Source organism: Callorhinus ursinus, unplaced genomic scaffold (genome assembly GCF_003265705.2).
Source record: "Callorhinus ursinus isolate GAN/ISIS: 27379988/994484 unplaced genomic scaffold, GSC_fseal_2.0 scaffold6, whole genome shotgun sequence".
NCBI lineage: Eukaryota > Metazoa > Chordata > Mammalia > Carnivora > Otariidae > Callorhinus > Callorhinus ursinus.
This window is the reverse complement of record NW_027397068.1, coordinates 30,560,529-30,576,933: the sequence shown is the minus strand read 5'-3', so window position 1 is coordinate 30,576,933 and position 16,405 is coordinate 30,560,529. Positions and strand designations below refer to the sequence as shown.

The 16,405-nt window shown below is 38.7% G+C and overlaps 1 protein-coding gene and 1 long non-coding RNA gene across 5 annotated transcripts in view; one reads left to right on the top strand and one right to left on the bottom strand.

Moving 5' to 3' along the window:
- LOC112817179 (uncharacterized) overlaps positions 1-16,405 on the top strand; it is a 120,236-nt gene that overhangs the window by 5,514 nt on the left and 98,317 nt on the right. The gene's annotated exons all lie outside the window — the stretch shown is intronic.
- The window catches only part of SLC16A10 (solute carrier family 16 member 10), a 131,671-nt gene continuing 122,931 nt past the window's right edge, over positions 7,666-16,405 (bottom strand). For 2 of the 3 annotated variants that reach the window (XM_073893781.1, XM_025864179.2), the window contains one exon: positions 7,666-15,967. In XM_073893781.1, coding sequence (XP_073749882.1) covers positions 15,689-15,967 — 279 coding nt within the window. In that variant the 3' untranslated portion in view covers positions 7,666-15,688. Of the gene's footprint in view, positions 15,984-16,405 lie in introns of all 3 variants that reach the window. The other variant, XM_073893782.1, reaches the window with a different exon arrangement.

Genomic DNA, 16,405 nt, shown 5'->3' with positions numbered 1-16,405 from the left:
AGATCACAACCTGCGCTGAAACCAAAAGTCCCAGCTCAACCACTGAGCCACTTTTGTTTGCCCTATGTACTTTGAAAAGTTCAAAATAATACTGAAAGGATCTGACATGGGTGTCTGATGGAATTTTTTTATCTCATTAAAAATAAAAACTTAGGGGCATGTGGGTGGCTGAGTCGGTTAAGTATCTGCCTTCGCTCAGGTCATGATCTTGGGGTCCTGGGATGGAGCCCCACATCGGGCTCCTTGCTCAGCGCCGAGCCTGCTTCTCCCTCTGCGTGCCGCTCCCCCCACTCGTTCTCTCTCTCTCTCTCAAATAAATAAATACAATCTTTTAAAAAAATAAAAAAGTTAAAACACTGATTTTTAAATTTCCTTTTTTAAAAAATATTAGAATTTCCTTTAACGGGGTTCATTCTAACATTCAAGACTATAGGACTCTGATCTGCCATCAATAATGGTCTCCTGTGCTGTTTTGATAAGATAAAATCTTTGCCTTACTGTACTGTTATTAGCCAAAATTGACTTATCAAGAGAATAAAAACAAAGCAACCCAAAGTGAGAGATTGGCTACTGTAGGCTCAAATAGAAATAGACTATCATTTCTTAAAGTACTGCGTGCTTCAGGAGCAATTAGAGTCGTCTGCATAAAAACAAAGATAAACTACTTTAGGGCTTTAAGTGCTCTGTAAGAGATACAGTCTTCCTCCTCTGTACACAGAGGCACTGAGGCGGCCACTTACCCAGGGCTCCATGCTGCTCTGCCCTGGAGCGAAGCCGTTCTGGTTTAATCCCTGCCATCTAATACCACACTTGCTACCATCTGCTTGGGAAAAGTCCAGTACCTTTGCAGAAATCCCCACAATGACAGAGACTGTGTTGCTAAACTAGGAACAAACACCAGTAGCAGTATTTTTTTTTAATTTCTACACAAACTATATAAAAGTCCACCTGTTCATTGACTTACTCATTAAATAACTATTAAATACCTGGTCTGTGCCAGGCATAGATCTAACAGTGAAAAAAGCAGACAAAAGTTCTTGCCCTCATGGACAAGGTAGAAAATGAACAAATGCATTTGTAATATGTCGATAGTGATCAGTACCCTAAAGAAAAATATAGCAGAATGATGGAGATAGCGAGTGATGGAAAGGGGTTATTTTAAATTAAGGCAATGTTGGAGAAGGAGCCTGTGAGTGACATTTGAACCGAACCCTATTTGAAGTGAGGGAACCAGCCCTGCGGGAAGAGCGTGCCAGAAAGAACAGCGGGTACAAGGATCCAGTAGCCGGAGTGAGCTTGGTGTATTTGAGAAACAAAAAGGCCGGCATGGCTGGAGCAGTATGAGTGAAGGGAGGGTTGGTAGAAGATGAGAGAGCGAGCAGGGTTCCTGGTTGCGTGGGCCTTATGTTAAGAATTTTCCAGATGAGTCGGAAGAACACACTAGAGAGAAGGGTGGGGAGCAGAGAGAGCTGTGTTTTAATAACTCTTTAACAAGATTGTTGTAACCCAAACTAGGATATGAAGAGTCACTGAAAAGTTCCACTGTAGACATCTAGGAAGAATTGAGAGCAAACCCTAGATCAGTGAAGGAATAATTTAATAAAGTCTGAGGTAAACAAATTACTCAAAATATGTCAAAGTGAAAAGTTGAGGCAGAAAAAGCTTGGGAATTTGCACAGAGAAATCAAGGTGGAGTAGCTGAAGGGCAGAGGGAAAAGCAAACAGGAACTCCTGTTTGCTTTGGAGCTTTAACTCCAAAGTGGAGTTAAAAATAATGAGTTGACCACTTTTACTAAGTGGTAATAGGTAAGTCTGGAAAGGCATTTGGGGGCCAGATTGTGAAGAACTTTGAAAACCAAACTGAAGACATAATCTTTTGACTTTAGGAAGCTATGATAGGTTTTTGAGTAGTAAAAGTATCACGATGAAAGCAGAGGACTAAGAACATCAGGAGGCAGTACTGGCTAGTTGAACTGGAGTAGGAAGAAACTAGGAAAGGGAAATAACTTCAGTGGTTTTATTACACAGATTAGCGAAGTGATCATTATATTTGCACCAAAGTGGCTTGGTAAGAATGGAAGGGTGGGTATGGAGGCAAAATTCCCATGATCGTGCATGCGTGCGTGCGTGTGTGCGTGCGTGCGTGTGCGTGCGTGCGTGCGTGTGCGTGTGTGTTCTGTGCATACATGCTCACTGGTAGCTTTAGAATTTCTATAGAAGAAGGCATAAGATAACAATCTGGTCGGAAGGTGGAGAGAGGGGACTTTTATTCAAGATAAACCATTTTTACTTCAATTATAGCTTTATTTAGAGTGGCTGAGGGTAAGGAACTGAAGGAAATTTTAAGTGGACTAAATTGCTCCCTGTCTCACCCCAAGCCACCCATTGGTACTAATCTTGATACAGTGAAGGCTCAAATGATGTGAAAAATATGGCCCTAAGAACTTAAATCTAACTTTGAGGTTTCTTCAAAGAGAAATTATGTACGGTGGAAAATGTTCACCTAACCCAGCTCTTGTTGGGGAGGCTGGGGCAGGGTCAGCTCAGTTGTCCATTAGCTTAAAACAGAAATGCTTTTTATCTGTTATTTGAGTGGGGAGACCTGTTGGGAGCCCAGCGAAGGGAGCTGAAATAGTCAAAATCCATGAGAATGAGTCAAACTGAGTCATTAAATAAAAGAGCCTAGTGAAGAACAGGAGCTGAGCTGCTAAGTCAAAACAAGGGGCTTGGGAAGCCACAGAATGAGGAGTTAAGTCCAGGACATGGACCTAGCATGCCAAAATAGCATATTCATAACACCTAGTTTCTATCTGGTTTATATAATGTCAGTTACCATAAATAGTTTATCATACTACTATGTTCCTGGACAATTAGGGAACATTAATTATATACTCGAAAACATTACTCAGTAACAGTTTATTGGCGCTCCCTGGTTAGGTTTTCAACTCTTTCCTGGCTTTTTTGATGATTTCATAAGGAAACAAAAATAATCTGCTCTGGACTGAATTGTATCCCTGCCCTATAAAGTTATGTTGATGTCGTAACCCCCCATGTGCTTGTATTTGGAGGTAGGTCCTTTGGGAGGTAATTAGGTTTAGATGAGGTCATGAGAGTAGGGCCCCATGGTGGGATTAGTGTCCTTATAAGAAGAGGAAGAGAGATCAGAGCCTCCACTCACTTGCGCCCCAGAGGGTGGTTTCCGCTGCCCTCCTAACCCGGACCTCACGTACCCCCACGCCACACCCCTCTGCCAGAAAGCCCGCTCCTGACACCTTCTATATACACCTACCCTCGGGTTCATCAGTGAAGCTGTAATTTCAATTACAAAAACACTTAATTAAATCCACCAAAGTTTTTTCATCATGACATGAAAATGCACACATTTGCATCATGTCTAGTATCCATTATTTAGATTGAAAACCTCAGAAACCACAGATGCATAAAAAAACAAGTACTCATTCATCTAGCCTTAGTAATCCCATTCTGGGAACTCAGTTTAAGAAAATTATCAGAAATATAGAAGAAAATTTATATTAAAATGGTCATAGCGGCACTTTAAAAAAATTTTTTTATTGTTATGTTAATCACCATACGTTACATCATTAGTTCTTCACTTTTTTTTTTTAAGTAAACTCCACACCACATATGGGGCTCAAACTCAACAATGACCTGATTTGACCCTAGATTCTACCATGTCTGATGTCACATGATACATGAACTTCTCACTCTTTTGCTTAAAGCAGTTTTTGTTTTTTTTAAAGATTTTTATTTATAACACCCAGTGCTCCATTCAGTACGTGCCCTCTTTAATACCCATCACCAATCAGTAAATATTTTTTAAAAAAAGATTTTTATTTATTTGACAGAGAGAGACACAACGAGAGAGGGAACACAAGCAGGGGGAGTGGGAGAGGGAGAACCAGGCTCCGTGCTGAGCAGGGAGCCCGATGCGGGGCTCGATCCCAGGACCCTGGGACCATGACCTGAGCCGAAGGCAGACGCTTAATGACTGAGCCACCCAGGTGCCTGCAGTTTTTATTTTATCACCAACAACAAAAGTCAGGATAAATACAACATGAGAAGATATTTACAAGTCCTACATGAAAAAAGCATGTTGCAAAATAGCATATTTAGTATTTCCTCACTTTTTAAAAAAACTTTTTTTAATTTATTTGAGACAGAGAGAGAGAGAGAGAGAGCACAAGTGGGGAGGAGGGTCAGAGGGAGAGGGAGAAGCAGACTCTCCTCTGAGCAGGGAGCGCAATGCGGGGCTCAATCCCAGGACCCTGAGATCATGACCTGAGCTGAAGGCAGACGCTTAACAACTGAGCCACCCAGCCATCCCAAGTATTTCCCCACTTTTATAAAACATCTCCATACATAAGTCTTAAGGGATAATGATAAAGACAATTCATTATCTCTGAGTGAGGGATGGGGGGGTATTTTCTTCTTGTTTAATATCTTAAGACAAGCTTTTTTTTCTCTTTAAATTTTTTTATTGTTATGTTAATCACCATACATTACATCATTAGTTTTTGATGTAGTGTTCCATGATTCATTGTTTGTGTATAACACCCAGTGCTCCACGCAGAACATGCCCTCTTTAATACCCATCACCAGGCTAACCCATCCCCCCACCCCCCTCCCCTCTAGAACCCTCAGTTTGTTTTTCAGAGTCCATCGTCTCTCATGGTTCGTCTCCCCCTCCAATCTCCCCCGCTTCATTTTAAGACAAGCTTTTGTCTTCCTATAAAATTAGAAGGTACTGTAGGATTTCCATGAGTGTCCCCTTCAGCTCCATTACGCTAGCATTGTATTAGATTTAAAATACAGGGACTTCACTCTAACCAAGTATCTACCATCCGAGTCTCTGTGTTACAAGGCTGAATATGAAGGTATAGTTATTGCTCCTGGAATGTCATTGCTTCTAGGCCCTCTTGGAGGCAAAGCTAGGAAATATACGTACAAACACATATATACCTCCAACTCCCGCACGTGTGCACATGCACACATATTCATACCACATTTTCCAATTCCAGTCCATCACCATAGCATCTGTTCTAGCCTCCCTTCTCCAACAGTGGAAACCTCAATATATTCACTTCTCTGTTTAAGCTCCATCTATGGAATCAATCTCCTGACTCTGTGGGCCCTCTCCTTGGCCTTGGGGCAGGCATGCCAGCCACGCTGTCCCCAGTCCTGATCCTGCTATGGCCAATTCACCCCAGCTGTACTGGCTGAGTTCTCTAGGGAAATGTTCCCAAGATGGAGGAAGTCAATATGCTAGTGTTGACATGTTTGGAAACCACTTATTCAACAAATAATTACTGAGCGCCTTCTCTATGCCAGGCATTTTTCTAAGCGTTGGAGATAAAACAGACAAAAACCCTAACTTTGGGGCGCCTGGGTGGCTCAGTCAGTAGCGCTCTGACTCCTGATTGCTGCTCGGGTCATGATCTCAGGGCCGTGAGATCGAGCCCCTGTGTCAGGCTCAGCGCTGGGCAGAGCCTGCTTAAGATTCTCTCTCTCCCTCTGCTCCTCCCCCCCCCCCCCTCTCTTCTCTCAAAAAAAAACAAAACAAAACACTAGATAATGAAATTATGGTTTACTTCTACAAAACAAACAAACAAACCCCTACCCTTGTGGAACTTACAGTCTAATGGAAAAGCCAGACAATAAAGAAGATAAATATATAAATTGCTAGTGATAACTGCTAGCTAAGGAGAAAAAAATGACCTTGGGAATGGAATAGGGAAGTGTCAGGGAGGGGAGATTAAATCTTAAACGGTTAGGGGAGGCCTCACAGAGAAGACTTTTTAGCAAAGCCCTAAAGGACATGACAGAGCAATCCCAGTGGAGGAAGCTAGAGTGTTTAATTTGCAGGGTGGGATATGTAGGGGCAATGAGTGAGCTGAATATTCAGAGAGCTGTTCGGATTTTTTTAGATCCCAGGAGTGAGGGTAGGGAACAGAGTGAAGAGGGAAGAGATCTGGTAGGCTGGAAGGGAGCAGGGATTGAGAGGGATGGAGTCAACCGGAAGAAGAGCTCAGAGTTCAAGAGCAGGCCAAATGGGCGTGAGAACGAGGAAATAAAGGGGTCATAAGTCCTGGCTAAAAGAGAGGGACGATATTAAAGATTTCAAAGGTGAACCCCTTTCCGGAGATGACAGGGTTCCAGGTGTTGCTGTTGAGTGTGAGTGGAGATAAAGTTGCTCCCCATGAATATTGAACATTGGGCCAAAAGCCATTTGCTGGAGTAACTGACAGAAGTACAAGAGTGACCAGGGAAGTCCACAGACGCCTGCGACAAGGACAGGTGGTTAAGCTGAATGGCGTGAGCATGGAAGTAAAGGGCCCAGCTATGGAGGAAACCACTATTTGGGTAGGGAGAGTGAGCTTCCTATCCCTGAAAGAGTTCAAGAAGACACTTGTGACCAAGGATTTAAAAAAAGAACTCATTTCGATCCATTAGTTGGAGATTTGAGAGCTTTCTAAGTCTGACACTGTAATTATTTTATTTGAGCTATGTCTCTAGAAAAATTAGGTTTCCTGTATACAGTAGAATTTTTTTTTCCTATAAAAATTATTTTCCCAGGAGAGTGAATTTTATCCTGCTGAGGATCAGTAACAATTTCTCATATCCATTCTCTCCTGGTTCTCTCAAAAGCCCTCCAGTGGCCTGCACATTTTTGCACCTATGTGCAGGCATGTAAATAATTAATGGAGTTGGGGCGCCTGGGTGGCTCAGTTGGTTAAGCATCTGCCTTCGGCTCAGGTCACGATCCTGGGGTTCTGGGATCAAGCCCCACATCAGGCTCCTGCTCAGCTGGGAGTCTGCTTCTCCCTCTGCCTCTGCACCCTGCCCCACTCCACTCATGCTCGCTCTCTCTCAAATAAATAAAATCTTTTAAAAAAATAAATAATAATTATTGGAATAAATGATATATCACAATTCCATATTTTTTTAAAGACTTTATCCATTCATTTGAGAGAGAATGAGAGACAGAGAGCACGAGAGGGAAGAGGGTCAGAGGGAGAAGCAGACTCCCTGCTGAGCAGGGAGCCCGATGCAGGACTCGATCCCGGGACTCCAGGATCATGACCTGAGCCGAAGGCAGTCGCCCAACCAACTGAGCCACCCAGGCACCCCACAATTCCATATTCTTAAGTTTAATGTATAAAATCTCTTTAGCACCGTTAAATGAAAATAATGATTTGCTTTGTGGTTAGGGCACATCCAGTAATAAACATCCTCTGACTGCAGAGTCAGTTTTTCTCTCAGTGAGTATCCACCAAAATTCCAGCCTGGTTCTTGATCATCCCCTGAAACTGTCAGTGAGTCAAAGGTCCCAAGTAACAGCTGAATGCAATAAATTTAATCAGTTTAAGTAAAACAGTAATGTAAGTCAAACTACAAAAAAAAGAGTGTCAAATAGAAATCGTTTTTGGACACTGTCTCCAGTGCTTTGGGATCATTTCTATCCCTGTCACTTGCCCAGGAGAGAAATGATACCCATGCACATTTGGAATACATGTATGCAGCTTAAAAGCACACAGCTTATTTTTCTTTCATTCAACACAGACGGTTTCCTTCACTTCAGTAATTTTTCCTTTCCCTCATCTCCCCAGGTAATTCCATAAATATAACCACAGAACCTCATAGAAATTTGCTAAAATTTTTTTATTGTATTTATTGTATTTACTGAGAATACCACATTGTTCCACAGTAAAATGATTTTATTCTCCAAATGATTACAAAGCTCTTTCCATTAAAAAGGTTTTGGTTATCTATAGGCAATTGCACATTATAAAAAAAATCAGTTATAAATTACATTCTTTAAAAAGAGAAAAACAATTTTTAAAGGTAAGTACTAAAATACTGCATACTGATCAAACCCAGCATAATTATTTCACACAGTGATCTATATTTAAGCAACTGTTGTGCCCAAAATGGCATCCTGTGCAGGCAGAGATGCAGAGCCACTCTGCAGTATACAGGGCACTGGGAATTACTTGGTTTTGATGTCTAAGATATAGCATGTTTTTCTAACTTTGAAAATACGCAAATAATTTAAGGTTACTTTTCAGATAAACATTAAAATAAGTTGACATGGAAAATGTCATATTATATGAGGAGATATTTAAAATATCCACGCTTTCTTAATACTGTAGGATTCTGTTTGTTGTAGCTATAATTTTCAGGCTAAAATGAACTGAAAGGAGAACAAACTGACAAAATGCAAATTTATCAAGCATTGCACAGTGCCTTCGGAATCTTACAGTTCTGAAACCACATTAATTAAGTTACATCAGAAGTTAGTAAAGGGATATTTCATCTCACTGTACAGTAACTTCTGATTAACAAGCCCCCATTCTCCCTTCCACACATAACTCCTGTTAACAGTAGTAAGGAGTTATCATTAGTTAACAGAGAATCCAGTATACTCTAGTAGATTCTAAGTGTATTGTTTTCCTAATTTCCTAGACTGTATCATTTTCCTAACTTATATTTATAAAATCCTCATAAAGTTAAGGCAGTCTATAAAAGCAGGATTAAATAAAACCCTGTTGTCCTCACTTCGTCGGAATCCTACTCACAAGACATTAAGACTCAGAGACACACGTGGGATTTTAGGTGGGTGTCATAGTCGGCCACAACCATGATGCTGAGAACCCCGAATAAATCATAGGTCTGAGATTTGCTCACACTGACCCAGATGTAGTCTTTACTAATTTAAGTGTTTATGTTAAATCTGAAAGATGAACACTGATACTTCTGGTGAGAATTTTTTCTAATGTAACTCATTATCCAAGTTTTAAGACTGACGACTCCCCTAACTCTTAATTTTAGCCTGAAAAATAGCTTAAAATATCCACTTAAACAAGCTCATTAAAAAGCTATTTTGTACATATGTAAATATATATACAATAAAATATATATAAAACCTTTTATACACCCTCAGAGTTACAAAATACTTTGAATAGGTAACTTTGTGCTAGAAACATTGACAAGGGACTCTTTAATTTTTAGTTTTTAATTGAGATATAACTGACATATAACATTAATGGTTTGGGACTTTTTCCTTAAAGTTACTACCTTTAGGGGGTATATTCATTACTAAGTTTTCATTTGGTGATCATTTTCTTATCAGTTTCATACTTTAAAGCCTTACATGTTAATGAAAATTATATGCCTGTAAATAGATATCAGAACTCAATTGCTTTTTAGGTGAGGTTTTTTTTCCTTAGATGTATACAAAATACAACATGCATAATACTGCTGGATCTACACATTTCCTATTGTGATAAATATATTTAAAAAGAAAAAATAATTTTGAAAAGAACATGAAATTTAGCACCAATTTTGACCTAATTTTTCTTTGGTAGGAAAGGAAGGCACCAAATGTATAGTCTGCTCATTGCAATGGGGTCAAAAAAAAAAAAAAAGCACTCATACAACCCTCAGTCCCTGAAATACTATTCCAATATAGACTGAATTATGGGTCAAAGTAGACCCATAATTTGACCCATTAACTTTCTAGTATATTAGAATATACTATAGAAGACTACATTTAGGGAAGATCATAAAAGAAAATGTTTCTGTGTTTACCCACATTTAAAATATTTAATAAATTGACTCTTCTAATAATGGACAGATACTAAAAAGTATTATTTGGTAAAGAATAAAAGTCATATATCAGAGGTTCCAAAATAGTGTCACAGATTTCATTAGATTTCCAAAAGTTATTTTATACTGATAGTTCCTACCACACACATGGTTAGTGACATTCAACTCCAAAATACTGAAAGGCCAGAAACATCTTTCATTAGATTGGGAACTTGCGGGTTAGCTCCTACACCTACTGCCATACTCAACAACAGCATTTTTTAAAATTCCAGGGAGACAAAAGTTCCTTGCCACAGTCCCTGTTCCTCTAGGAAAGGGGTGCCTCTTGCAGGAGTTTAACACGTAAGCTGTAAGGTTAAGGCACAAGCATATAATCTGTTGTCAGTGATTATCCATTTTCCTGCCAAAGAAAACAAGACTTCATCGTCAAGCTGCCAGTATAGTTTGAAAAGCCACTGGTGAAACATTTTAGTAAGTGTCCATTATTATATATAGATTGTAAATTTCTTCAGTTTTCCTGCTTCAGATTATCCACAGGGCACATTAGTTAATACTCCTTTTTTGTTCCTCTTATATCTTCTTATCAGAACAAAGCACTTAAGAAATTTTACTGATATTTTGGCCCCTTTGCTCCTTGCACTCCCTTGCCTTTTAATCTCAGAGTCACTGCTAGCTCCCTTCTGATTAAGCAAGAATTGATTAAGCTGGGCTTTTAGTTGGACACTGAAAGCTGAGGTAGGTGGACTGTCATGATCAAGTACTTAGAAAGGTTTATTTCATTCCCAGTGTCTAACACACTAACAAAAAACTGAAATCTGCTGTTTTGTAAATGAGGTAGCCTCCTATATTATATGTCAAGAAAATAGTACCGTGGGAGATTTCCTTGAATGTATAGAGGTCAAGATGATTAATGTTCATTATTGAAAAATTGATAATTTTAAAAAGGGCAAGCTAAGTAAACTAGATCCCAAGTTTCAAGGTTTTGAGTGATTCAAAGATGTGGCAATGAATTGTTTCATGGGTCTTTATTGTCTCAGAAGGAGTCATCTAAAGTCATCTGATTAAGTCCACATTTATGTAAGTTCAGTAACTGTGGTTGTTTAAGTTGTATGTGGGTTTCACATTTGCTATGGGCATTTGGCCCTCTATTTTTGAGACTGTAACCTATCACTCTATAGGGTATTTATAAAACAAAGCATTAATGTCTGCCAACAAATAAACTGATAAAAAGGGCTGTGGCTATAAAATTATAGTGAGCCCATGAGCTGTCTCTTGTTGCTTTCCACCTTGTTATTCTTTGCCCCACGAACCATTCTCAAACTCAGCTCCAGATGGTCTTTTTATTTCCTTTACACCTAAGTATCAACAAAAATCAGTGAGTGTAAAACGAGCAGAATTAATGATTGTCAGTAGAGTAGCAAGACTTCCTTCTCTGCTGTGTTTGTATTCCACATTAACCCACATCACCATCACAAATGGTAAACTTGTTCTTCTGTTTTAGTCACAAGGTAAAAATTTTGTGGTTTTAAGAGTTAATTAACTACGATGATGATACTTTTTCTATTAGCCAAGATACTACTTGTCTTTCAGTTAAAGAATATAAATGTAAAATAAGAACATTTCACTTCCTTCTCCTTTTCACACATTGGGAAAAGCAACAATTTTCAGCCTAATGGAAAAATTGTTCCTTAATGTTTATGCCAGCAACAATGAAGCTTTCCGTGTTAGAAATTCCCTAAGGAGTTTAAAACTTAAAATGTTTACATATTTTTTAACTGGAGCTAATTAACTTACCCTTTCCACTTGTATCTCTAGACTCTGGGAATTTACTCTAACACCATTCACCATAAAGTATAACGCAGCCTAAGGCAGATTCATGAGGAACTGCATCTGAGGGGCCTACTACATTCCAAAGCATCCTCTATGATGTGCTCTCAGGACTAAGTTTTAGCGAAATTTTAATAGAATATGAAGATCAAAGTAAAAAATTATGCCCTCTGAAAATACTCATGTTAAGAATTTGACAGTCTTTTCTCTGAAAGCATTACCTTAAACATTTAAATAAAGTTTAACATATTAGCACAAAATACACCAGTTATATGAAACATATTACTTCCTTCCCAGATTTTAATCGCATAATTAAAGAGTGTTTTCAGTGTAGACCAATAGAACTCTAAGTTCAAGGCTGAGAGCAAGCTGTTCACCAGGTTATGTGACATAGCCTGGGCTTCCATTCTCTGAAGCCACAGGGACCACCAGTAAGTAGGGCAGCTAAGCAGCCAGTGGAACTAGGCAAGGATGTTAATGGACTCCTCAGCAGGTTTTTGGAGGATAGGGGCAAGTAAAGAGGAAAGAATGATACAGAGAAAGAGACCAGGAAGAGCAAGCAAAGAGGCCTAAGAAAGAGTGGGAAAGTGCACTGCCGGAAGCCCCCACTCAGTGCCACCCACGCTGGACTGGCCTGCCCCTGATCGACATAAAGTGCTTTATAAATAACAAAGGTACAAATTAAAATATTCTTCAGTGCAGTTAAAAGGATTAGAATTAGGAGCAGGAAGAACAAAGCTGTGTTTACTTTACAACTAAGTATCCATTTACTTTAAAAGTGCAGAAAGTTGAAGCTAACAGAGTTAAGGTTTGCTCCATACTTGGGCAGAGCCCATGGGATCTTCTGCAAACATGTATAAACAGATACTGTAGATCAGGGAGTACAAATGAGGTCCTGCTTCTGTTCATGAATAGAATCTGAAGCTTAACGCAAGCACTGTGCAATCTCAAGTGGACATTACCAATCTCTTAGTAGGACTGTAGACTAAGGATTGCAACTGTGATCAAAGAAATTTATAAATTTTGAATAAAGTATCAATCTGGGTGGTTTGTTGTTGCTGGAATGGATGGATACCAAGCGTATCTACTGCAATACAATTTAACTAAAATGTTTCTGGAAGATCCATGGGTATCTGTTACAATAGTATCTGTTCAGAGTCTCTGTAAAGGGGAATAATTGCTCCCCTTCTTATATATTGTCGGCCTCAAATGCTAGAACCTTTTGAATGTGAGAATTTGCTGAGTTTTATCAGAATTAGGATGATGAGATAGAAAGCAGAGTTCTGACTCTACTCTTTTCCTCTCAAGTGTCTGGATTGAACAAAAAAATTCAGGCCCACCAGGTCACTTTACTGCAATAGTAACACTGCTCAGAAATTAGAAAGGATTTACTTTGAAAGATTAGGGTAATGTTTCTTGGTCTAAATCCTTATGAATATTAGTATTTTTCATTTTCTAAGTTTGTAGAACTTTTAGAACTTCAGACTTCTAGAACTTTTTGTACCAAACATGTTATGAAATATACATTTTATAGAATTTAGCATCTTTTATACTTTATAACTTTATATTATAACAGCAAAGAACTCGCCATAACAGTCTATTATAGTGGAGCTTTTTCAGTATCATAGGACCTGTTTAATTCATTCCATCAGACTGAAAACTGCATATGTGTAATCTTGTACATGAATATAATATTGAGATCTAAGTTTTACTATAAATACTTCAGCTACTTTGTTTTTTTGTTTTTGTTTGTTTTAAGTAGGCTCCACACTCCTACTCACAACCCTGAGATCAACACCTGAGCTGAGATCAAGAGTCTGAAGCTTAACCAACTGAGCCACCCAGGCACCCCACTTTGCTCTTTTATTATGGAACCTAACCAAGCAAGATCAAGTCTTTTGAGTTTCAGATTATTACTTTTTTTTTTCCTTTCTAAAATCAGCCAAATTTTGAAAGGGAAAACATTTTGGAAGTCTTTACAGAGTAAATTTTCTCTTTTAGAATTGTTTCTGTAAAATTGGCAGGAGCAGGGACAAGTCTTAGGAGTCTGTGCTAAAGCTATAAAAAAAAATTTATAATGGTAGGTTTGATGATTGGTCTTACTTGTATGTCTTTGCTGATCTCAAAAGCACTGATAATAATGAGGAAATAATGTTTTATATAGCTAGGCATGGATAAATCCAGAACCCAATAATATAGTATCATTTCTAAGTTTTTTGTTATTGTTTTTTTTTAGAGAGAGAGCATGTGTACGTGGGGAGAGGGAGTGGGAGAGAAAGAATCTCAAGCAGACTCCACGCCCAGAACGGAGCCTGATGCGGGGCTTGAACTCACGACCTGAGATCATGACCTAAGCTGAAATCAAAAGTTGATAACTTAACAGACTGAGCCACCCAGGTGCCCCTCTAAGTCATTTTCTAGAAGTTTAAATAAGAATATGAAAGGGCAGTATATGGTCAAAATATAGTTGTTTTTTAAGCAATATAACCCTCCAAAAAAATTACCCAAGTTTCCTAAATATGAAATATAGAAGTACTGAAAGTTACAGCCATGTGTATGTCATAGTGAACTGCTGAATATCTTCACAATCAAAAATAACTTAAAATCCTATTAAAAATAAATTCCACATTTAGCATTCCTACTTTGAACTTTTGGGTTTTCTCGCTGTTTAATTAACCACTTCACTTCCCTCCAACCCCCTTGTGGCCCGCCTCCTCCCCCATCAACAACTACAAATCCATATCCTCTTCAGGTTTCTACATCCTCAGCTAAAGACAAAGAACAGAAGCTGAAAGGAAAAGTAGGGAGATAAGAGATTAAGTTTCTGTCCTTCCAGAGAAGTTTGAAACAGATGGATCCTGGAGGTGCTTTAGAAAAAGATAGCATTCTTCCCAGGTGAGCAAGCTACATTTGAGGAAGCTCTAACATGCATTTATACTTAGGATTTAAATATACTTTGCATATTATTAACTTTCAAAGACATAAATAAGAAGCGTACTAAAGTATAATTTCAGGATGAGGAAAGTGTTCCTATTTTTTGTAGATGAGTATAGGTCATGGCATGACTTTGGTTTTAATTTTAGGTCTTTAAAACTTTAATAGCTTTCATACAAGTGTCTTTGCACAAAGAGAAAAAAATACTGGGAATGTTAATGGGGAGCGGGCTAGGATAAATACCGAAGAGTGCAAATTTTTGCCAGTAAGTTTTGGAATACAGAAGTTGTTTCTCTTTATAAGTGCTTTTAACCTTTCAAGACCCATTAATTTTATAAACCAACTGGAGCAATTGTTTCTATCAGAAATATTTTCCACATGAATACAAAGATTTTTTTTTTCCCTATTTGTACCTGAAACTGCAACTTGGTAACATGTTCAGTAAGACTCTGTGGAAATGTCAAGTCCTAGTGCTAACAAATCTCGAAGTCAGAAAAACTCTACGTTACAAATCTCGAAGTCAGAAAAACTCTACGTTAAGATGGCCAGAATCTCTTTGATTCACTCTATTTCACTTTATTGTTACACTTTAAACAAGTTCAGAAATCTGGGGGTTTCTGGCTACTTGAGTAATCAACACACGGCAAACCGAAAGGAAGCAAATGGAAGTGGGAGAAATGCCCGCCTCCTGAACTGCTCTGCCCTTATGGCCATGATCCCTTCCGCGCCGCGCTCTGAATCCCGACACAGCGCTGCCATCTCTCCCAGAAGCCCCCCGGACACCGGAGCAAGGCAGAAGAACTTAACCTCAGATCTTAGTTAAGAGCAGGCAAGAGCTTTAACACAGACTTGAGGTTTCGGTAGATCTGACATTATCTAGAATCCAGACTTGAATCTTATAAAAAGTTTCCAAACAGCAGAAGAAATTAAAACAGAGATACCAGAATTAAAAACATCATGTGAGACAACAAACACAATTCCAGTCCTAACCAAATTGCAACCCTTTCATTATAGCTTGAGGTATTTTTAAATATTTGTACAAGCTTATTAGCATTCACAGTTTCCAGAGTTGCTTTTTACTGAGATAGCATCAATGCTCACAATATTTGACTTTCCGACATAAGTTTTCATATACCAGACTCTCTGCCCCCACACTCATGGAAATACCAGACAGCTAGCTATTCAGTGGCAGAAAATGGTTCTTGTAGTAATAAGGGTTCTAGTTCCCAATTATTGTGCTATTCTTAGGATGAGATTAAAAAAATAAGAAATCTGCAATTTATATAAAAGGAAAACTTGCTTAAACTTCTGAAAGCAAGTTCAGTCTGGTGGAGGTATGTAAGACGTTAAATAACAGAGTCAGATTCTTTCTTAAAGATTCCAGGTGAGCTTGACAGCAGAGAGTTCTGATTCTCCAACATTTTCTCCATCTTTTCTCCTCCAGTGGTTTTATCAATCTCTCTTTGCTTCTTACTGTGGATCCAGGGGATAAAACAAAGGACAGCACTTCCAATAAGGGGAGGGATTCCAGCGAGGTAGAATGCCACGTCATAGGAGCCCAGCTTGTCACGAAGTAACCCTGGGAAGGGAAAAAACTGTCAACAAGAGAGAAGAAGGGTGGCTCTTAGAGGTCTCAGATCAGTCACACATTTCTTAGGAAATGGGTCTGAAGTATAAACCTTTTCTGATATGAGAAAGGAAAAGATCTTAGATCTTTAATCTTATCACAGACTAGGCCTATGGGTTTGCGTACCAAGATATTACATGGAAAAAATATTTGTAACCAAGCTTTGGCTTTTTCAAAACCATTCAAAGGGCTTTGGGGTATTCTGACCCAGGGTATAATGGTCCTTATTTCAGGGGAAGGTGAAACTTCTCTCCTACACACATACCTCACAGTGTCTACATTTCAAACCTTCTTGGGCCTATTTGTTTATGAAATAACATGAAACTATTTAAAATTTGGAATTCAAAATCATGAAAAATTATAAATCTGTGACTTAAGATGAAAAAGTTT